Source organism: Vidua chalybeata, chromosome 2, assembly GCF_026979565.1.
Source record: "Vidua chalybeata isolate OUT-0048 chromosome 2, bVidCha1 merged haplotype, whole genome shotgun sequence".
In the NCBI taxonomy this organism is placed as follows: Eukaryota; Metazoa; Chordata; class Aves; order Passeriformes; family Viduidae; genus Vidua; species Vidua chalybeata.
Window position 1 is genome coordinate 72711177 of NC_071531.1, and position 23412 is coordinate 72734588.

Consider the following 23412-nt stretch of genomic DNA (forward strand, 5'->3'; position numbering starts at 1 on the left):
ATAAAAATTCGCCAGGATAATGCGTTTTATAAACACAGAGATAGAAACAGTTACAGCAAGGACAGAGCGGGCCAGGGGTGGGGAATAGATATTTATATATATATATATATATAAATTCAAGGGGCCTTCAGTTTATTCTTGTTGGCTCCCCCTTCTCATTAGATTGGTCTCTCTGTGGGGATCTTCATCCCCTTCTCTCCACTGTCCACCTTTTGGGGATTCTCTCCCATGACCAGGGTCCAGAAGAGGCCACCACTGCCACGTGAGTCCAGCCCGTCTTGGCAAGAGGGAGCCTGGGAGAGCACTCTGGCAAGAGATGAGCAGGAGAAACTAGCCTTTCCCTGCTTCCTGCCAACCCCTTGAAAAGACTGGTCTATTCCTCCTCCTCCTCCTCCTCCTCCTCCTCCTCCTCCTCCTCTTTCCCTTTGGGAAACTGGGGGCAGGACAGGTATGTGAGTATCAGAACTGCTGTCATTCCGCCTTTCAGGAAAGGGAGTAAAGAGAAGGGTGATGATTATTTTGGCAGTCTCTTACCCTCCCTCCAGTTGCTTTTTGGTTTGTTGTTGATGCCTGCAGGCTTTTCTGAGGTGGGGGGAAAAGCAGGAGGGAGAGGAGGAGGAGTACAAGCTGCTAGGATATCATCCACAACAGGCAGGAAGAGCAATGAGCAGGAACCCACATTCCTATGGGGCCATTGTGCTGCTCAGACAGCTGAGAGAGAGAGGCAGCAGCCAGTTCAGACAGACTCCTCTCTACTGCTCTCCACCAGGGAAGGAGAAAGAATGCAATACTCCACAGCCCTTAGGCAGTGTAGGCACCTGTCCATCCCAGAGAACATGCCTCACCTCTCCCCCCTCCACTGGTCTCACCTTCCACTGGGGAGAAGGTTTCTCCCATCCAGTCCTTGGGGCAGGACGAGTGACCCCCTCCTTCCTTTCACAAGCAGGAGGGACAGGAATGGATATTTTTCTCTTAGACACTCAAGGCAATCCTCAAAAAACCCCATCCAGCTGTGAACCCTGCCACATTCTTCTGTGGCCTGCTAAAAACATGTGTCCAAGCCCCTGTATATACAAGGGCCATCTCTCCATCCCATCCACCATGCGTGTCTCAACACGCAACCCCACTTCATACACATCCTACAGTGAGAGAGAAGGCAAAACAGGGGCCTTTCTTTGGGTTTCAAAGGAGGGGCTCTTGCATGAGGAAGTGATCCCAGCACAGGAAAGGGGCTCTTGCACAAGGAAGCATCCTCCTACCAGGCAGGCTGTTGCACAGAAGGAGCACCCCCTTGAGACAGGCTGTTGTGCAAGGGGCTGCCATGAACAGGGTTACACAGCCAGAAGAGGCTGCTGCAGGAGGAGAGGCCAGAAACTGTTGCACGAGGAGGGCCGCTGCACAAGCGGTGCCCCTGGCACAGGCTATGCACAAGAGGCGTTCTGCTCCCTGGGTTGAGGTCTCTCTAGGAGCTGGAGAGGTGCTCCACTTGGATGGTGCTGGTGCTGACAGTGAGGCAGATGTCCTTGTGATGCTCTGAAGTCTTGTAAGGAGTCAGGTCAAAGGAGCACTGGGGGGGAGGGTTGGGTTGGTTAGTGTCTCCAGAAGGGCCCCCTGCTGCCCCCCCGCCCTGTGGCTGGAAGTGCTGCTGCTGCTGCGAGGCCTGGGCTTGTGCCTGAACCACCTGCTGCTGTGGGTCAGGGATGTTGTGTTTCCGCATGTGCTTCATCAGGTACGTCTCCTGCAACGGGAAGGACCGCATGAGAGGAGGGAACGATGCTCGCAAGAGCCAAGCCAGTAGGGAGGGACACAGCAACTCAGGGGACTGCTCCCATTGGATCTACAGGAGCTGCTCCCTGGGAAGTTGACCACTTCTGCTATCCTCAGGGCAGCAAACACTCACCGAGGTGTAGGCCCGGCTGCAGATGGAGCAGGTGTAGACCTTGGCGTGTTTCACCGTGTGCGTAGCCAGGTGTACCTCCAACGAGGCAGCATCCGTGTACGCACGGTGGCAGTTGTGGCACTTGAAAGGTTTGTCTTTGTTGTGCTGCCGTCTGTGGGACTGGGGTGCAGCAGCAGCAGGGAGGAAAGAGAAAGCAAGCGTGAGGAAGCAAGCAAGTATTAGTACTGGAGATGGCTTTACCTCAAATACCCTGTTACAGCCAGGCCCCAAGCTGCTGGCTGATGAGGAAGGTAAATCTGGCTCCTAGCACAGGGACAGAACTCCCTGCAGCCCACCACACCTTCCCCACACATGCCCTTCCCTCTCATGCATACTAGGCATCTGAAGAGCAGAGACTCTTAATGCTCCACAACCCCCATCTTCTCAGTTTCCATGCAACTCTCAGTCTTTTCCTGGTCTCTCCTTTTCTGCCCCACTATACATCTGCTCCCTGCATCTAATACCTTCAGGACAGGATTTGCTTTAACTGCTTGCAGGTGTTTACAGCTCTTTGCTCTTTGTCAAACTCTACAGTCCCTCTCCTCCAGGATACTGCAACAGGACACACCACCTCTGCTTCCTATATCCCTACCCTTATGCCCTCCATTTCATTGTAAAACAAACAAAAAACCCACCCAGATACCCAGACTTTATTGGGTGTAACATTTTGCAAAAGTCTTGCCCCAGCTGAGTTAGAAAACTGCAAAACAGATGGGGGGAACTTCACTAAGTTCTCACCGCTTTCAAGTCAAGTTAATTTTACAGGATGCGACCGTTTATGCGACTTTTTTGGGCCACTAAGTGCCACAAGTCAGGAATCTCTTCCCTGCCCAGGGCTTCAACAGCTTTCTGTATTCTTTTACTCTCCTCCCAGCTGCCCCACTTATTCCACCTCCTCCACCACAGGCACCCTTGCCAACCCCTGTCAGCGAGCAGGACACACCCAGCCCCTTACCTGCAAGTTGGAAAGCTGGGTGAAAGCCTTTTCACACCCAGGGTGAGCACATTTGTAGGGTCGGTCCCCGGTGTGGATACTGTTGAGGAGGAAGAGCACAAATGGGAGGCAGTGAGCAGGCAGACAGGGCAGACTGCCAGGTCCTGCTGCTGTGTGAAGGGGATGATGTTGCCTCCAGATGCTGTTCTAGCTGGACAAAGAGAGCTCTGCCCAGCTCCCGCATCCAGTTAGAAGTTGAAGACAGGCAGTCAAGCAGATTTTAGAGTGACTAGGATTGAGGAGCAAGAGCTTATGAATGCCTGGACAGCTCAGCACGTGAGCTACCTAAAAATGTATTGGGAAGGGGTATGGAGGTCCAGGCTCCCTGCTCCAATCTCAGGAGTCCCAAATGACCAAGAGGAATCTGTTCTCTTGCTTCCACAGTACCAAGAAAGCAGCTCTGTTCCCTCCAGGATAGACACATCAAAGTTTTTCCTTTTAAGTAACAGGCTGAATTTACCTACAGTGTTAACCTGTCCCTGTCCCCCTGCAATGCCAGGAGCAGCTTCCACACACTCAGTCCAACCCCCGTGGTGCCAGGCTGGGATCCCCTACAGCCAATGCCTCTCTCTCTATCGCTCTCTCTCTGTGCCGCCCGCGGTGCAAGACCAAGGATCCCCAAGGACAGCATGTGCCCACCTCAGCCCTGACGTGGTCAGTGTCTCCTGCGCAGCCTCCACTCCGTCCACTCAGGTGGGTCACCTCCTTCTGGGGGTGCAGCCGGCCGCATTCCCCGCCCGCCCCCCGCATGCTTGGCGCGCGTGCTCCAGAGGTGCATGCCGGCAGCGCGGGGGGACCAGGGCCAGGCCCCCAGCCTCCTCTGGCCCTTACCGTGTGTGCTGCTGCAGGTGGGAGAGCTGGCGGAAGGCCTTCTGGCAGTAGCGGCAGGTGTAGGGCTTGGCCCCCGAGTGGATGCGGAGGTGCTGGGCCAGGTAGGATGTGTTGGCGAAGCTCTTGGAGCAGTGAGGACACTTGTGCGGCTTGACAATCGCCGTGTGGAGCTTGGAGTGGATCCTGCCGAAGAGGAGGAGGAGCAGCAGCAGTTGGACATGACCGCCATCTGGCTAGTGCTGATGGAATGAGGGCACAAAGGGGGTGGGACAGCACCACGCTATCTGCTACATGAAGGAACTCCAAACACAGCATGAGTTCTCTTGGTCTCAAACTGTGCTCCCCTTGGATTCAAGAGACCATGGTCTGTCTGCACCGGGGGAGGATCCAGAGAGAGGAACTATAGAGCTTGGACTGAGGGGCATTGGCAGAGCTGCGTGTGGGAAGCCTGTGGCTGAAATAGCAGGGGGGCTGCAAGCCTGGACTTGAGATGTTTGGCAGAACTATGCTGGGGTGACAGGGAACAGTCCTCCTATGCCCGCTCTACTCTCACACTGACACAACCAGTCCTACCTCTTGTCAGAAAGCATCACTCCACTGCCGATGCCTCTCCGGCGGAGCAGCGCTAACCTGAGCGCACCCAGCCCCTCACAGCCAGGGACCAGTCTCACATGTCTGATACCGTTACTGCCGGTCTGATGTGTGTAAGACCTGACCAGCCTGTGACAACCAGCCAGGTCTGCCCAGGCAGTTGCCCACTGAGGTGCTCACAGCATGCTGGGATGACGGCAACATGCAGTGCAGAGGGCCCCAGCCTCCTCTGGCCCTTACCGTGTGTGCTGCTGCAGGTGGGAGAGCTGGCGGAAGGCCTTCTGGCAGTAGCTGCACGTGTAGGGCTTGGCCCCTGAGTGGATACGAATGTGCTGGGCCAGGTAGGAGCTGTTGGCGAAGCTCTTGGAGCAGTGAGGACACTTGTGTGGCTTTGTCTCCGTATGGGACTTGGAGTGGATCTGCATCTCCGACTTGGAGTAGAAGGTCAGCGAACACATCCGGCACCTGGGACCGGGGCGAGGGGAAGAGACAGTGTCACACGGGGGTAAGCCCCAATATGGATCAAATCTAACTGGATGGGATCTTCCACACTGAGTGAAAAAGGGGTGTTTTCCCACTATGTGGTACTGGGGAGGTTTCACCTGGGACATGGCTTGGCTGTGAGTGGTTCAGTCCCAGGGGAACAAATTTAAGCTGGGAACTGGTGTAACAGAACAATACTTCACAGCCAGACAAGTGAAGGCGTTGGAAGGTGTTGGAAGGAACCAACTGGCTTGCAAGAGAGACAGGGCAACACATTGGACATTTTCCAACAGCAATCCTAAGGGGATATGAATAATGCCCAGACAAACCCCCCACTTTGTTAATCTACTATTTATTTCAGTCAAAAAAACCTTGGAAAACCTGGAAATCCCAGGTTATAGTTCATATTAGAAGTTAATTCCATGAACTGTGAAGTCTGTGATAGCAGAAATGGCCAAATCCACTTAACTCTGCTCCCATTTTTGTAGAAGACACTCAAATATTTAGAATACAAAATGCTGAGAATAACAGTAGTGCTGCTTTCCTAGTGGGCCTCACAAAGATACTCTGGATATAAATGTGGTATTTCATTGGTCTAGTGGGCTTTCATCATTTCAGTCTTACTGATGTGATGCAAAATGTTTTGTCTGGGTGTTTGGATCCATCTGTTCCCGTAATGATCAGAAATGTATTTGTTAACACACAGACTCTCTGAACAAGAAGAAGCAGTTGGCATCGCTCTGCTACGGATGCTGCTGTTAAAAAATGCTCCTCCACTACGACACCAGGCTGTTACGGTTCAAGATGGCAAAAGCTTTTGTGGTTGTTAATTTGACAGATAGAAGCTGCATCCAAGTTACTAATTTCTTCCCCACCCCCCCATGTGTGTCAAACAAGGGGTAGAGTTAAGGTTTATCTGAATTTAGGTTTTTCATTTACATTAAAGACAAAATAGAATCTCCACATGTAACTTCCAGGGTCACATTTGAGAGAAGAAATGCCAGCCAGAGGAAGGCTAGTTAACACAAATTCAACTTTCACAGTGGTTTTGTCTGGGAATTTCCTTGAGTTTATATAGTGTTTACTAAACTGCTCAGCAACAAAAGTCTCTGCAGGTATTACAAGCCACAGAGCTGATCCTGCTCTTCCCCATATCCATCTCCCCTCAGGAGGATACTTCATTGCATCTACTGTTGTGACTCTGTTGAAACCAGAAGCTTTATGATGTGTGTAGTCTGATTAGCGTATGTCATGTAAGCAGAATTTATCCAGCACTTACCTTAACTTCCACAGGCCCTTCCGAGCCATAGCTTGATTCCAAGCCATTTAGCTGGAAGCCATACCTCTCTAGTAAGCACTCTAACACACACCTGTCATAACATTTCCCTCCTCTCCACCTTTGCTCTTTTACATTCATTATCATCTCTCACAGTTGTTCCCACGTGTCCCACCTTCATCTTTCTCTTAATCCATTTTAATTGCAAGCCCTAACAGAACATGCAAACTAAGTACATCCTTACATAAATCCCTCCTCATACACACACATACACCAATCCCTGCTGGAATCAACAAACAGAAGCAATTTGGCTGTTTATCCCTACATCAATTAAAGATATAAGGCGTAAAAAGGTACATCAGCATCATCTTTTTTTAAGAAAAGTAGCTTTTGGTTTATAAACCAAACTATCTCAAGTCACACAGTTTGTTCCAGACTTCCTGAAATGCTAGACTTGAATAGAGCATATGTATTCTGCAGTAATCAAGTTATACTCATACATGATGAGGACTGTGTATCCTTGAAAGCACCAGCGTTAGAAATAACTCTGAGGTGAACACTGAACTGAAAAATACCTTTGAGTTGCCAAGTCCAGTTCTCTGCTAATGCAAGCAATTACAGCATAATCTCATGCTTGACTTTTAGCAAGCTCCTTCTCAGCAGATGCTGACTTCCATTACTCTCAACTGAACCCCGTTCCACAGCATTGTCCCTCTGATAAGGAACCATTCAATTGAGAACAAGCTCCTAGTGTGATGCTGTGCTGCTCACCAAAACAAAGGGGAATAGCAGGTATCCTTTTTGTATACAGGAGGGGAGCAACTGTTCTTGCCAATAGCATGTCTAATTCTGAAGTCTATGTCCTCAACAATTACTGAAAAACTCACACAGGCTCAGCAAACCTAAAGAATGATGGCATGTGGAAAATTGGCTTTGCAGGAAAGATTCACTGACTCCACTCAATCTAGGTTTGGAGTAAAGCTTAAAAGATAACTTGGTCAATATCCAAATAAATCTACCTAGTGAGAAAAATATCAATTACTAGGGGCTTATTTTATGAACAAGTAAGATATAATGAGGAACAACAACTGACACCAGAAATGAAAAAAAGAGGAAACAGGCCTTTTCCAACCATGAGAATAATGCATCTTTGGAACAAGGCTTGGAGGCTACAACATGGTCTCAATCACTCGGCCCCTACAAACAGCATTCTGAGACTCCAGGTACCTTTCTGAGAGAAATATCCTTCTAAGGGTTTTGCTCTAGTTTAAAGAGAATGCTGGGCACTAATCTCTTCTGTGCTGTACACAGGACTCTATATTTTAAATAGTCTATTCTGTTCTGAAAAATTAATGAACTTTTACCATGCCATCAAGTCTAAGTAGTCCCATGCATTAAATCTATAGTGCCATAAAGCCATCAACTTTATCTTCCATAACTTCTGTGCACCCTTTCCTTTACTTATCTGCTTTGCCAGGTATCTGCCTTCAGGTCAGAAATTCTTTAAAATAAACTTTAATTCAGAGAAACAGACTGTATGTCCCTTTCTATTTTCAAAATAAAATTATAAAGAAGTTTTCAAAACATCATTGGCACTTGCATGACAATGACAAACCTGATTATTAGCAAGAACAGGCCTCAACAACAATAACAAAAGCCCCCAAAACCCTAACCTCCCCAAAATCAAAACAAAACCCTCAAACAAACAAACCAAGGAACTCCTGTTGTCTGAATTTAGCAGCTATAGACATTTTGACATTGTTTTTCAAACAACATTTAGAATTAAAATCTTGCAAGAACTCATTTTCTAATCATCTAATTAGCATCAACCCTGAGAGAGCAAGAATGTTATGCAGCATTAACAAATTCATGAGCCTTTTGACTTAAAAAAAAGCCATGGAATATAACAGAAAGCTGCATTTTAGAATTTTATATTGTGTGGTATCAGGCTTTTTCACAGGAACAAATGGTCCATTTAATTAAGGGCTTTGCATTCTGCCTCAGACAACATCAAATATTAAAGGGGAAGATGCAATCAGCCCTCTAGTGGGCAAATATGGATTTAAAAAAATGTTAAATCTATATGGATAATGAGAATATCCCATCTGACACTAGCTGCATTTCAGTATTCTACTTCAGTGAAATTCTGGCTGGGGAGAGGAAAAATAGGGAGTGCTCCTTGCTAAGCATGAATGAAACACTATATGAAATAATTGATTTCTACCCCCCCTCTGTTTAATATCCATTTTAATAGTCTTCCCACTGTGCTTCTAAACTACCCCTCCTTTGGCTGCATTCTTTCTGACAGCAAGAAACAGAAATGACTGCAGCATTCCCATTGATGGTGTGACACAACATCCCCTGCAGCTGCTTGTTATGGCTCTGTAAATTCAGACAGCCTTGGAGAAAATATCCTTAATAAAACAGAGGTTCATATCAACAGTTAAATTAGCACTCAGCCATATGCCAGAGATCAAAAGTAACCCCTTCCAATGTCTACAATGCCTTTTTTATAGGAAATGAACACATGCAGAAAATGTTCATGTTAGACATAGACACTCTCAAAAATCATGAAATGCCAGCAAAAGGTGGATGCACTTCTAATTCTACTCCCATATGAAAGTCATCACAATGAGTCATAAAGAAAATGATGCTTATAGCAACTAGACTACAACTCTGTGGCACACAGTACTGTATTTTTTTCCACTTTCCATGGAATGTTCTGCCTCATTCATCAGATGCTGTTAGGAGATAAAATACCATCTGAAATACCAGCTCATAGTAAAATTTGCCCAACATGGATTAACATCCTTTTTCAATCAAGTGCTTAATTAATCAGTATCACAGTTGTGAAAACTATGTAAGCTTTTATATGGCTCTGAGAATTTGAATTCCTAGTATCTACTGAGAGTAGTCTTACAAGTTAATTGAGCCCTTGCTCCTTCTGTTAGGCTACACATACAAGTTAGACCATCAGTTAAACTAAAAATCAAACCAGGAAAGTCTGAAGTTAGACTAGATGATAAGAGTAAGTTTAGGCTGTCAGAGTCAGCAGTTCATTTAAAAAGGAAGGAAATGTCCTGCCTTTGCAATGCAGAGTTAATGAAGTAACTAATGCAAGCATAGCATAATAATGGATGCACAGTTCATGATAAATGCTAACTTTACCCTCACATTCCCCCATTTTTTAAGCTGAAGTTAAACACTTTCTTGTTAATATTTTGTAAGAGGAGGGGAAACAAGACAAAACTAACATCCAAGATACACAGGTACACTTGGGCAACACCCATATAAAGCCAGTGAGTACGAAGATGCCAAATGAAGGCACAGGAATTGTACTTCTGCTTCCACACTGGCACATCCAGCATCAGCTCCTATTCAAAAGCCAACACTGTGCTTCCACTGAACAGTTTACACTACTGGAGTGTGTAACAAATCTATCAGCTATGCTCAGAGATCTTGGTCAACTTACTTCCACAGTCCTTCAGTCACCTGGGGGCTTGGTACAGCTGCAGAAAAGCATACTCATATACTGGCAAGGCAAAGAGCAGTTTAAAGTGCTCTCATCATATGGCACTTTCCCAGTTCCCAGATTTGAGGGCATTCCTGCATTTTGTCCATTTTTCCAAATGACCCTAAAAATACCTGACCCAGAATTCTGTGGTATTTCAGCATACTTCACAAGTTGCCTGTTTTCTTTTAATGACTCAATCATTTATGCTTTCAACAGTTGCACCTTAAACTTTTTCTGTCACAGTCTTGCACTGGGAGCTTTCATGATGTCACTTAATTCCTAAAAGTCTTTTTCACAGTCATTGCTTTCCAGGGTACTGTTCCTCCATATTCCTTATCTTTAGACCAGAGACATTCAATAGTCCAACAAAACACTTCTGTCTGATAATGTTTTCCATTGTGTCCAAACATCTGGATCTCAGTCCCTGGCTGCTGGAGACATCACGCTGTCCCAAAAGGCTAAGTCTTCCATGGGACTGTATTAAAATATATTTTGTCTGAACAATTAACAATCACATAAAGATCCCATTTCTTTACAGCTATCCAGCATCATTGCTTTTATCTTTACGTTATCAGCCATGACTTGCTGTTGATGTTCAAATCACTGAACATCAGGCCTAAGACACTGTTCTCCATTTTTTTAAATCAGTCACTATTAGCATAAAAGACCAACAAAACAATAAAACACAATAATGTGCTTCCTAGTATAGTGATAACATGCAAGAGCTAAAATTAAAAGAATACAAAAGGCCCATTAGAAAGCACAAGGAAATTTGGAAACACCAGATTAAGGTCATCCATGTCACTATAATTTGGCTCCGCAATGCAGGTGCGTTCTGATACAGCTTTATTGATTATTTCCACAGAACTGCACTCTTATTATGTTGCACAGACAGATACTTAACAAGCAAGCATTCAGTTTTTTATACCACCACTCTGGACAGCCTTAAGCCTTGTTGACCACATGCAATTCCAACCTCGTGAAGCAGATCACTCACCTCCTGTACCCACCACAGAAATATCAGTGCTCCCTAAGCACTCATCTATCCCCACAGTGTCCCTGTTTTAGTTTTTGTAAGGGAAGGGAATCACAAAAGACACAGTGAAACACAGTAAGAGAGACGTACCCACTAATTCCAAGTGGCCAAACTGGTATCTGTGACCTCTTTTTTTCCTTTAAAGGAAAATTCCTATTACATACATTCATATCACTGCTCCTATAGATTTCTATGCTACTCCTATGAGATGCCACACTTCTGCAAAGCAGAACAGGGTCTGACCTGTAACAGAGAAGTTCAATGATACTTAAGATTACGGTTTTGGGAAGACCAAATGTTAATTATTTCAGGATAACTCTCTATGGTCATTTGTAGCCTGAGACAAATGCAAATCCACTGAAGATTCAACCTAACTCATACTTGCACACACTTCAAGGCAAGATTATCTGTAGGGCTGCAGGATACCACAGCAATCTGTGGCAGAGGCAAGTGTAATCAACAGTTCTTCATACTAGCAAATGCCTTCCCCAGATCATCCTCCTCAATTCCACAATCCCATGTCAATGCATTTTTTATTTTCTTTTCATAGAATATTCCTTTCAGGTTGAGCAAACATGCAGGTCTCTGACAGGCTATCATGCACCAATATCCATCAAGGATGGTATCAAAGTGCATTGACTCAACAGGGCTAAATTAAGGTATAGTAAGATAAGAGGCACAAAATACAGTTTTAAAGCTCCCTCTCTCCCAAACTGAAACTGTGACTATCCTCCTCATTCCCTTGCACACACTCATTCCATTGACAAGTAACATGCCAAAATCTGAATTTGTGACTGCAGAACTTCTGTCAATTCATTCTGTTTGGCACTGTGAGGAACTGCCAAGGGAAAGCACCTATGTGCTCACACACACAGTTACAATATCTCAGCAGAAGGGAGAGAACTTACCATAACACAAGGTTTTACCTCATTATACCCTCAGGCATGTGGCCAGTCAAATTGTCATTTTCTAAGCTCCAAGCACTGCATTTATATACAAAGCAAGGATTATGTGTACAAACTGCATGTGTATATGTAAATGTGCATGTGCAACAGTATTCCTTAGAGCTCTGAGATCATAAGCCAATGCCAACCAATCTGGAAAAGGGCTAAGGATCTTAAAAGTCAACACAAGTCTCAAAAATATGCAGCTGAGGAAAGAAGAGAGACTCTCTTGGAGTCCTCTGCTTGAGGGAAAGGCTAATAAGCTCACCCTTGATTAGACATCAGAGAATCCACACAGGAGAGAGCCGCTGGAAACCAGGCATCATTAGTTCCGCTGCTCACGGAACTACTTGTTAAAAAAAGCAAACAGAAATTCCAACGTGTGGCATCATACTGACACCCACGTTGGTCATCAGCAATCTTAAAATCCATTGCACAGACCTCTGCCACTGCAGCTAAAATGATAAATGACAGCAACAATACTTTGTCACCTTTTTCTAGCCTAAGAGGGAGATGAGGTTCTTTGCCAGAGGAGGTCACGTTCTTATGCTGACATCAAAGCCATGGCAAAACTTAGAAGCACTGGGTTTAATATTTCTAGGCTGTGGAGGGAATGTGGTCAAACTTTCTGCCTGACACTTCAAACTTAATTCCCCTTTTGCCCTTAGCCTTCTAGCCCAGAGCAATTTCTATTCCTGCACCAAGGCCCAGACCCAAGCTCTTTACCCACATGTCCCAGCCTCTTGATCCTCTACTGTAGGGGCTCTTCGCTACTTCATTCCCTCAATAACCTATCTCCTCTCCCTCATGCTTCTGCTTGTCTGTCCACATCCCATACTCTTGTCCCTCTCTGTTCTGCTAGTTCTAGGTATCCCATTTTCCAGCTCCTAGCAGGTCTGGTTCTTTCCTCCACCCCTCAGTCTTTGCTGTTTGTAGCTTATTCCAGTGCTAGCTGTCCCCTCTCTCCCTTGCAAAGAGGTTCCCCATCACATCCTCTACTGAATTCCCTAGTTTGTAGGCTCTTGTCTTTTCTCTTCTCCTTTCTGATTCCCATCTCTACCGAGGTTCCAGATTTCCTCAGCACTAACAGCCCCAGTCCCTGCCCATACCTCATTCTAATCCCTACTACATTTGAACCAGGCAGTGTCTTTTCATGCCTTGCTGTTGTCTCCATCAGAGGGGGAGGTTACTGTCCACACTGGGCACTAGAGACTCCTTCTGAAGCAGAAGGAGAAGCAGCTGTGCCTGAAGGAAAAGCATGTTTGGCCCTTCAGTGCAACACTAGAAGATGCTTAGAGTTGCAGAAAGAGTAGTTCTATAGTCCAGCCTCACAGCAACTGAGAAGAGTTAGACTATATTAGACTCCACAGTCTCCTCTGTGGAGATGGACTGTCTGCTGAGTGCCTGGAGTCGTGCAAGCCTCAAGAAGCCTCAAAGAGAATATTACCTTCACATACTTCCACCTGCAAACTATAAATCATCTCAGAGCATGGTTAATGGATTTTTTCCAAGCTTAAAACCAGCCAAATTCAACAATATTGTCACAGGCATGTGTGGCTTACTAAACTCATTAGCAGCCACCACATTACAAATTAATTCAAAACTATGGGAAGTTTACTAAACAGTAATACTAAATCCAGTACAAGGGAGAAAAAACAGGCTTAAAATTAGACATATCTGAGAAGATGTCCACATGCTGTATTCCAACCACTGGTCCCCCTTGTGTACATGATTTACTCTCTAATGAGGGCCTCCAACCAGCTTCCTCACCTTGAACAACTCAGTTTACTAAGGCTTCTGTACACTTTTGCACCTTTGACTCATCTCTGAAGTTTCCTATGTCCCTCAGCTGCTCATTGTCTCCCAACTTCCCTGCTGTTCCCCAGTGAAAGTAAGGAAAACCCAAAACTAAAGTGGAGAAGATAGAGCTTGTTACACTATGACAGTGAGGCCCTTCTCAAGCTAATAACCTTTCTGTTGGTATCTGAGGCTCCAGAGCACAGCTTGCAAAACATTCCAGACTATAAACTGGTATTCATCCTAGATTTTACTTAGTACCAGAGCCTAGCAATGCCTATACAGAGCTCTCTTCCTCTTACAAAGAAACTACTTAGAGAACTGTCAAGAGAAAGAGAATTGATGACCTGGCCCAGAGCAACTGAACCACTTTATCAGTCTTGTCCACTGATCACATCACACCACAGACTTCTTAAAGTGCACAGGTACAGGCACCACACCAGGACTAAAAAAAACAATCCTACTGTATCCAGGACCTGTTTGCTACCTTTTCCTCAGCACCTTTTAAAGCACTGGGAAGAAGCCATGTGCTCCACAGTGCCAGCATCTTTCTAGAAAGACTCTTGATGCTGATCTCATTTTCCAAAGAAAAAGCGAAATCTACAAAGATGTCAGGGAAGATTAACTAACAAAGAACTGACGATGAATCCAGACAAGACTGAAGTGACATTACTCATGAAAGAAAATGCTTCACAGGACTGGGTCAGATGCTGTCCCTTGCAGGTGCAAGCATTCTTCCAGTAGCACAATGCAAAGCACCAAGGACTCTGACAGACGACAGACATCGAAGATCTGCAAGTACTGCCATCATTAGCAAAAGCCTCACACCTTTCCTTACAAAAAAACAAAAACAAAAACAAAACAAAACAACAAAAAACAACAACAACAAAAAAAAAACCCTAGTCACAGAGATTCTTCCACCACTTTCACAGCAGCCTACTAATTCACTTCTAGAGATGATACAGCAGTAAAACAGTTGCCATTTGCTGGAGCAGGCATTTCTACATTTAGTAGAGAATGGGATGAGCTGCAGTATATGTATTGAGGTTTATGCTCCAACACCTCCCACATCTGTCTGGCTGTGCTCCTCATTCAAGGCCTTACTCTGTCTTTATCACCACATTAGGAGTCAGGAATTACAAATATTAATCACCTGCCCAGACATTCACAACAAGAGAGCTCACAGAGCTCAAAAACAAAGCTTAAAAAAAAAATTAAATTTGACAAAATAATCTCAGGCTTTAGGAATTGGGTATTAAAAAAAAAATCACACTGAGCAATGTAGTATAACACCTTCCAGGAATCTGAGTACATTATTCTCAGCATCTCATCATGGGAATCAGTGAAATCATACAAACGTAGTCATATGAATGCCAAAACCAACTCCTCCTCCAGCCTGAGAAAGAAGCAGGAGTAGATGAACCTCACCCACAGTCTTAATTTAGCTAGCATATGTCTGCTTACTGTTGTGGCGGGAACTACTGAAATCATCCTCTAGAATACAGAAGGATCCCAGTATTCCTCCAAATTTTAACTTCTGAGTCTATTCATATGCATATTATAGAGAAATTATTTTACTGTGTTGCACAAAGGTCTTCTCTCCCACAGCTCCAAGAGAAGACAGTGCTTTCCTTTATTTTTCCAACAACCATTTTTAGTTCCAAACTTGTACATGGGAAGCATCATCCAAAGAGCAGGTTTCAAGGAGGGCAGAGGTACTTCCTCCTGAAGTACCACTATTGGTGGTCTTCAATAAATCTCAATTTAGCTCTCTCACACCTAATCACTGCTCAGAGGAAGGCCTACTTAGGGTGGGAGCTGGTGAAAGAGGTATCACACTCAGACTAAACATAAAGAAATCTTAAACATAAAGAAATTGCATGTTGCCACATATACACTCATCTGTTTTTTCCCTGCAAAGCCTTCTTCGTGAGCTGTTACACAGACTATGCGTGTTCATAAAGTTTCTGCTGAGTCACTCCACCTGGTCTTGGGCATTTTTTTTCCAAACTTACAAGTAAACAAGGAGCTATAATTAAAGCCCTGGTTCAGCTTTAATTCTAGTGTTCACTGCCAATTGTGTCCCCTGTAAATACATATTTAACAACCTAATTAGCAACCCAGACTGTAAGCAGCTTGAGTAGTGTGGATCTGTGGCTATGGCCCAAAATAAATGGTGGGATTACAAATAGCAAGCTACCTAACACTCCCACCCTTCCTCACCATACACTGATTATATTTTCAAAGTGGAAGAACTGGGACATTGGCTAAGATAAAAAGGCTGATCCAAGCTCTAGTTTTGCACACATTTAACTATGTTGATTAAAAAAAAATTAAACATTTAAAAAATGCTATAGTTAAAAGTGGAAAAAATGCCTGGGGTGGGTGCACAGATTCTGTGTAGATGCCTTCATATTTTATGGCATAATTCCAGAAAGAGAACTAAATCTGTACCAAAACAAAGAACATCTAGGATGATAAAAGGAAAACTGTTTGATATGGGATCCTGGGCACATTATAGGCAAGTGAGAAGACTGTTTCAATTTGGCTACTATTTTGCCTCTTATTTATCTTAATCATCTGTCAGAAACACCTATCATTGAATCACCCATAAGTGCTCCTGCTTCCCACCTAAGACAGACCATCACATTTATTGCCTACCACTTTCTGCTCTGTCTGGTTCCCACCTTTTCTGAAACACCCACACTGCTTATCCTCTGGTTCAAGTATTCCCTCCTACCTTATCTCTCCCTTCCCCATCACTCATAAACTCAAGCCACATCCTTCCAAGCTCAGAAACACAACCTCAGGGCTCAGAACTCTTCTCCCTCTTATCTGACACACTCAGGGTTCAGAAACACCCTTATATTTAATTCAGAAATACATTTTTTTCCCCTTATTTTGTTTGGAGTGCTGAGATGGAAGGATATCACATGGGGCAATAAACACAGGAGCAGACACTACCACAGTTCACTTCCTGCTCTGTGTGTTTCCAGTTTGTGGTCTTTACACTGGACAGACTGAAGTCCTAACTGAGGAGCACCCAGGTATACCAGAGCTCTCAGCTACACCAGAAGTGCTCCAGCTGCGCCAGCCAGCACTGCACTCTGCAGTACACCAGCCATATTACCTGGCTGTGCCATCAAGGATGTAGTTTAGCCTCCGTAACATCCTGGTCATTAACTAACCTAGTAGCAACTATATATTCAGGAAATCAAGACTGCCCACTAAAAGGAAATCCTTAGTTTTGGGTCAACCCATCAGTTTGTAAATATTCCTAACCCAAAAGAAAACTCAACTCTTTCTGCAGCTCAAAGATTCTCTACTCAGGGACACTCTAGGTACAAGGCAGAGATCTTTTTCCCCTCTTCTTCCCCATGTAACCCTCTGAAGGGTTACAGCCCCATCCCCATGCAATGTTACAGTCAAGGTTTAACCCCACTCCCCACCTGTATGTCTTGCCATCCTTGTGCTGGTCCTCATCATCCTCGTTTGTCAGCACAAAGGGGTCGCTCATCTCTGGCAGCCCCGACTCCTGCAATCGTTTCTTCTTCCGGCCCCGGGGTGGTTTGGGGGCAACTCCCCCACCCCCGCCACCTTCAGCAAGGGCGGCTGTCCCTTTCTTGGACAGGTCTGGAACCACCTGCAGGGCTGCCTGGGAGCCAGGGGGTAGCGCAGAGACAATCATGGGAGCTGAGATGGGAAAGGTCTGGGCAGAGGCGGCTGTGGTCACCAGAGAACCTGATGGGGAAGTTATCACCAGACCAGGACCTGCAAACAAAGGAAGGTGGAGGAAGTCAGTTATTACATCTCCAATTATGCCCAACCTCCTTATCCCACAGAAGCATCTACTTTTGACTACAACACAAACAGAAGAGTAGCTTCCCCTCCCAAAGCATTCCCAGTCTCCACTGCTGGAAGTCAAACTTCCATAAAAAGGGTGGATGTATGGAGTGCCTAGAGATTCACAGTGAAACCACACCAAGGCAGGCCACCCCATCAGTAAGGCTAGAAATAATCTACAGGCCAATAAGGATTCTCCAGGACCTTGTGTTTCCCCATCCCACAGTCCCCTTTGTAGGCTGCCGAAGCCTTTGGAGTGCCCTACCTGCTGTCATGAGCCCAGCAGACTGCACTGGTACCACGGTGATGTTCTGAGTCACAGGGGCTTGGCTGTGTGGTGTCAGCTGCTCCGGCTTGGTGTCCGAGTCCATGGAGATACCAGTGGGCAGGGCCACAGAGGTGGGGACTGTCAGCAAGGCAGGGTAGTGGGGGGGAGCCAGGCTGCAGCCCTTCTCTGTGGGCAATAGCTGCTCCTTCATCTTGTTAATGAACATGGTGTTCTCAATCTAAACGGGGGAAGGACAGGTTCTAGCATACCCTGGCACAGCTTTGCCCAGCATTTGGCTGAGCAGGAAATGCAACAGAAACACGTGTCGTGCAACACGCATTGTAAACTTCTGAACATAACGGGGTGGAAGATCTTACCTGTCCCGAGACAGTGGGCACTGCTGGCCAGAAGTACGGGGAGGAGTTGAAATGAGATTCTTCCATCCTAGCTGGGCACAGGGGCAAGAAGAAGGGGGAAGGGAAGAGGAATGGAGGATAAGGAAGACAGACACACATACACAAAAAAACATTAAACTCAAAGAGACTCCAACATGGAACTGACTCAGTCTAATGCTGTGACAGTTCCTTTATCTCCCCTGTCTTTCTTGAGCAACTTCTCCCCGCTTTTGAGCTATTTGCCCAAATAAAAAATAGTATTTTCAGGGGAAAAAGGTGCCTGTTATTCCCATGGGCTTGGGTCCATCTGAAACACCCCTTGCCCAGTAGTCCTCCATGCAAAAAATAGGACTGACTAGAAACCCAGAACATATCCAAATTTTCCCAATTATCATCCACCCAAGTACATGGCATAAATGAAGTCTGTGCATCTGCAAGCAGGCAAATACAGATGAAAACTGTTTTTCACCATCACAGACAGTCTGACCCCACAGGCAGTGAAAATTTTGGACCCTGCCTGTCCCTTCACCCCAGCTCAAGACTAAGGACCCAGATGCAGCAAAGGGACATTAGCATTATGTTACACAGGAAGAAAGACAGGCAGAGAGAGGGAAACAGACTTGCCCAAGATAACAGACAGCCACAGCAGACCAAGAAGTCAAACTCAGGGCTCCTAACTTCCTACTGCCCACCCTAGCCCCGCTCTTGAAAGAAACACAGAAATATCCTTCAATATTCCTGCTCTCCTCCAATGAGACTAAGCAGTAGGAAAATAACCTGATTCCCCTGCTCCTGAGATACCCTATTTCCAAGTGAAATTATGTCATGGCTCTCCATTGTCCATTTTCTTCCCATCTTTGGGACAAGACTCTGTAGGACCCTGTCCCTAGCCAAGTGCCCACTGCTCCATCTCAACTCTGTCTGCATTCAGAGGACAAAAGAGAGTTTCCTGAGCACAGAGGTATAATCACTTTGGGAACACATGACTGAAGAAGCACTTTCCTTTCTAATCCTTACATTCCTCTGTGTAATACCGTTAGTGGACAAAGTTTGTTGCACTTGCAAAAACATTACTCAAAACCTAAAGAAATTAACAAAACAATATTTTCTGAAACAGAAGATACATCTATTCCTAAACAAATATGGCAAAAGCAGTAGGTAAAAACTATGCTCAGAATAGATCTGGCAGAGAGCACAACCACTGTAGGTTTTTCATGCAGCTACCTGCAAACTGTCCTACTTGTATTTCTGTTATGGTCTGCCAGTGGTCTAATAATTGAACAATATTGTTTCTGAAGGGTCTATCTCAATCATCAGGGGAGCTCAGAGGGATGCCCCTAGTAGCATGAAACACATTACAGAAGTATATCAAGACAGAATAAATACACGTGGATTTGCTGTGTGGGAGCCAAAATGCAAAGATAATTTTCCTCTATGTGGAGAAGCAGTACTTAAATGAACCAAATTACCCGATAATTTTGTTTTTATGAATTGCTCATGCAACAGCAAGGCCAAGTACTCCTGCCTCACTCACTCACTGCAAATCAACCAATAAACACACTTAAGGATAAATTATTTACCTTACGTTGGTGGCATGCAGTCAGACTGCTTGCTGCCTGACTGAATTACTCTGGATTTACACCGCTGTGATTCAATCAGAGGCTGATGGGGCAAGACTCTTACCTTCCTTCCTTTGCTTTCTTTTCTGAGCCAAATTAATTATTAAGTACACTGCCCACAGCACAGCCCAATGCATGTAACGCTTAATTACATGACTTTTTGCTTCCATAGGATGGGCACACATGAGGAGATAACATATCCTTGGCAATTGAGCACCACCCGAATCAAGAGGGGTGTTTTGTTTGGAATTTCCAAGTTTGAGGCTTTTTGTTTGGTTTTTGTTTTGTTTTTAAAATAAATAAGCGGTTATTTGCTTAGCTTCCACATCAAAAACAACAAAGTGAACCTGACTGTCCAAAACCACAAAGTCTCACATACTGATCAGATGCATTTTCCAGAGAAACTTTGTAGTTGAAGACTCTGCTGGATGCAACTGCAAACTTCAGGAGTTAAACAAAAAGATGCCAATTCAAGCAAAAAAAAAAAAACAAACAAAACAAAACAAAACCAAAAACCCTCACAACAGCTTTCTTATGTAAAGAGAACAAATAAAAAAATGGCAAGTTCATTTCCAGATTCCAAAATCCAGACTAGCAGAGGCCAGGGCACTCAGTTGCTGCTTTTCTCCATCTTGTCTTCCACCAGAACTTCACAGAGAATCTAACTTTTGTTTGCTCAGCTTACAAAGTGTGCAAATCAAACACGGCTCTTATTGATTCTTCAAAGGACGGCTACACTGATTTGATTAGATTCCCTTAGAGTCCACCTCCCTGTCCAAAAATCTTCACGTTTGATCATACTATCTATCAGGCCTCAAACTTCTCGCTTGAAAGGCTGAAGTGTGATGGAGTTATAAGAATGTGGAGGAAAAGGAGAAATGGTGTAAAAGTTGAAGCTTTCATGCAATTTCACTAGCAAGCCAGTCTTCCAAAGGCAGAAAACAAAGGTAAGATTCCTCCACCAACCTACTGTCCTAGTACCCAGAGCTGTCCCTCCCCTATCCCATTTTTAGGCTAAAAGGGTATTTTGAAAACATGCACCCCTACTGGCAGCCCCCACTCAGACACTGCTCACACTTACTTTACCAGAACTCTGCTCGTAACCCTTCCAATTGCTCTATAACTACCAGACATGGGCTGGAGCTTCAACCCTGTACCACAGCACGCTCCCACTGCAGGGCCTTCATCATCCCAGCTTCCACAAACAGGCCAGAGATGGGACCTTCTTCCTATTCACCAGTCTAGTATCAGACAGATGTCAACGTACCCTCCTGATATAAACCAAAAACACTTTCTGTGTACAGACCACAAATGTACATACACCAAATAAACAACCGAGTGAACCAGAGAACCCACAAGGGACAAGGGATCTGGAGTTTAGACCTCACAGAGGACTTCACAGAATCACATACTTAACGTGCTGCATTAATACCTCTTGGCAGGTCATCACTTTAATCATAAACAGATAGACAAAAGCACGTGCAAGTATATGGTGAGATAGAGGCTGTGTTTCTGGAAGGCACAATCAAGGTTGGATATGCAGGTATTTATTCAGAGGTTGACTTTTAACATGGGTTTCTTTAATCTCCAGATGCCTGGCTTTTATTTCCCATTGGGCACGGAGTTTTCAGTCAACAAAAGGCCCTGAGAGTAGTGCTCGGGAACAATTTAGATTGTTGTTTTATGTCAGCCCAGGATCTTTGTTCAATGACAAGGAGCTTTTAGGCTTAATTGCTGCAAAATACTAAGGATGCCGAAAGCCACACAGGCTGTTAGAACAAAAGCAAATATGCTTCCCCGGTAACCATAAGCAACAGAAAGTTCAAATGCTGCTACACCTTTAGAAGAAGTGCATTTGAACACACATCAGGAATATCCCAATTGTACCGGACAAAGTCCTGGATCCCAAACCCGCACACCAGAGACAGAACTTTGGTGCCGTTCCCCGACACTTGTGTCGCCTCCACCCCGACCGAGCGAGCCTCTGTTGGAACAGGTGCCTGGCAGAGGGCATACCCTGCGCCTCAGCTCCTTCCTTGCGGTCAATCCCTGCTCCCGCACCCTGGAGCTCAAACGCCTCCACGCCCCCAGCTCCGGGACCCGCGGCCCATCCCATCTCCTCCCACCCCGCGGCAGCCCTCGGGTGAGGGGTGGGGGTCACTCACGCAGCTCCGGGAGCTCCTTACCCCTCTCACTCTCCCTCTTCTTGCATTTCTCCTCCTTCCAGGGCCGGCTCTGCAAATAAACCGCCTCGGTTACCGGGGCGCCCGGGGCCCCGCATGGCAGCGGGCGGCGCTCCGCGGGGCCCGCGGGTCGGGGCACCCCGGCCATATGCGGGGCAGGCGCTCCCCGTGGAGCCCGGACGCGCCTCCCCCCGCGGCGGCCGAGGGCGGGGCCGGCCCGGAGCGCGGCTCCCCCGTGGCGGAGCCCCCGACACCGGGACAGACGGGCGGACGGACAGACAGACAGACAGCCCGCCCTCCTCCATTTCCGCTTCCAGATCGCCCCGGCCCCGGAAGTCCCGCTGCCCGGCCCCCCGCCTGCGATCCCGCCGCCCCGCACATTACCGGGCTCCCCCCCAGCAGCGGCCCCGGCCCGGCTCCGGCGGCGGCGGCCTCCTCACCGGAAAGACAGCGGGGAGGAGCTTCCGGGTCAGGGGGCGGGCCGGGCCTCGGCGCTTCCGGGTCGCCGAGAGGAGCGGAACGGCGTCATCAGCGGTTTCGCTTGAAAACGGGGCGGCGGAGCGGCGGCGGCGGTCCGGGGGAGTCTCCCCGAGGCGGGGTTACCGGCGATGTGGCCGGGGCCGGAGGTCGGGGCGGGGGTCGGCCGCGCGCGCGCGCTTACCGGAAGCGCGGAGGGCGCCGGCGCGCGGGGCAGCCCGGGCTGGCGGAAGGGCGGAAGTGCCTGTGGCGGGCGGGGGGCGGCGTCCCCGAGCCCGGCCGGCAGGGCCGCTTCCGGCCTCGCGGCGTCACGTGACGCGGGCGGAGGGGGGAGAGAGGCTGTCGCCCTCATGAATATTCATGAACCACCGTGAATAGTAATTCGGCCGCCGCGGGACGGCTCCGGTCCAGAGGAGTTTTCCCGAGCGCTGTGCCTGCCAGCGCCTGGGACGGTCCAGGCCCGCCGTGATGATCCAGAGGAGTTGTCCTAAAGTTTGGCTGCCAGCGCCTGGATAGGTCCCAGCCCGCGCTGGCTCGAGCGTCTCCTGGCACGCTGTTAAACGTGTTTGTCCTGCTCAGCCAACAGAAAGGACTTCCCGCCAGCTGGCTTTGTGCCAGAATGGGCAAACCGGACCATCTCATTCCCTGCCGGGAACACGAGGGCAAGGCCGGGCGTGGAGGGGAGCAGGGTAACCCTGTCCCGGCAGCCGGAGGCTCCGTGAAACCTCACCCAAGCACCAATTGTTCCCGTATTCTCGTATTTGTAACCGTGCACAGCTTGACCTCAGACGGGGGCTGCAGCTCACCCTCGCTGCCGGTCCCTGAGGACTGAGTTTCACAGACTCAGCTCACCCAGGTTTCTTCTGGCAGTTTCCCGCTGCCTCCCGTGCACCGGCGCTGCCGGGCGCAGCGGGAGGAGCAGCAGGCGCTCGGTGCCGAGCCTCTGGCACAGCGAGGCTGCTCCTGCGGGACACAGCCGCTCCGCCACACCGCTAAGCCGGGCTGGCCGGGCAGCCCCGCACCGCGCTGCAGACACCCCATAAAATAACCCAGCCGCGCGGGCTGTTGCTGCTCTGCTCCGCTTTAGACACTTCAGGATCAGATGCGCTTCGTTCCGCTACTCGAGCAGGGTTAACTTTGGCGCTGGGCCCACCTCCAGGTCAGGTTAGGTTAGGTTAGGTTACCTTCCTCACCTGTGATGTTGCGCGCCGGGCGTTTGGCT

The 23412-nt window shown here is 47.1% G+C and overlaps 1 protein-coding gene across 11 annotated transcripts; it reads right to left on the reverse strand.

Moving 5' to 3' along the window:
• Positions 1-7: 7 nt before the first annotated feature.
• On the reverse strand, positions 8-22555 carry ZNF384 (zinc finger protein 384). Of its 11 annotated transcripts, none has more exons than XM_053968376.1 (12): positions 22154-22555; positions 21717-21765; positions 20612-20801; positions 17894-17960; positions 17514-17754; positions 16855-17176; positions 11877-11954; positions 4596-4820; positions 3765-3947; positions 2895-2973; positions 1901-2059; positions 8-1738 (listed from the first exon to the last, which is right to left on the reverse strand). In XM_053968376.1, exons 3-12 carry the CDS (start codon positions 20662-20664, stop codon positions 1463-1465), a joined length of 1683 nt encoding a protein of 560 aa, XP_053824351.1. In that variant the 5' UTR covers positions 20665-20801; positions 21717-21765; positions 22154-22555; the 3' UTR covers positions 8-1462. The 11 variants fall into 11 exon arrangements, with proteins under 11 accessions (XP_053824351.1, XP_053824342.1, XP_053824395.1 ...); XM_053968367.1 differs by having other exon boundaries at positions 22098-22555; XM_053968420.1 differs by having other exon boundaries at positions 17894-17964; positions 22098-22555.
• Positions 22556-23412: the final 857 nt, after the last annotated feature.

Excerpts from the sequence above, each read along its gene's own strand:
- ZNF384 (XM_053968376.1), bottom strand. The coding sequence starts at position 20,664 with ATGTCTGGTAGTTATAGAGCAATTGGAAGGGTTACGAGCAGAGTTCTG. Across the intron at positions 17,177-17,513 it reads TGCTGGGCTCATGACAGCAG|GTCCTGGTCTGGTGATAACT; the intron begins GTAGGGCACTCC and ends CTTTGTTTGCAG. Across the intron at positions 3,948-4,595 it reads CACCTGCAGCAGCACACACG|GATCCACTCCAAGCTCCACA; the intron begins GTAAGGGCCAGA and ends CCTCTTCGGCAG.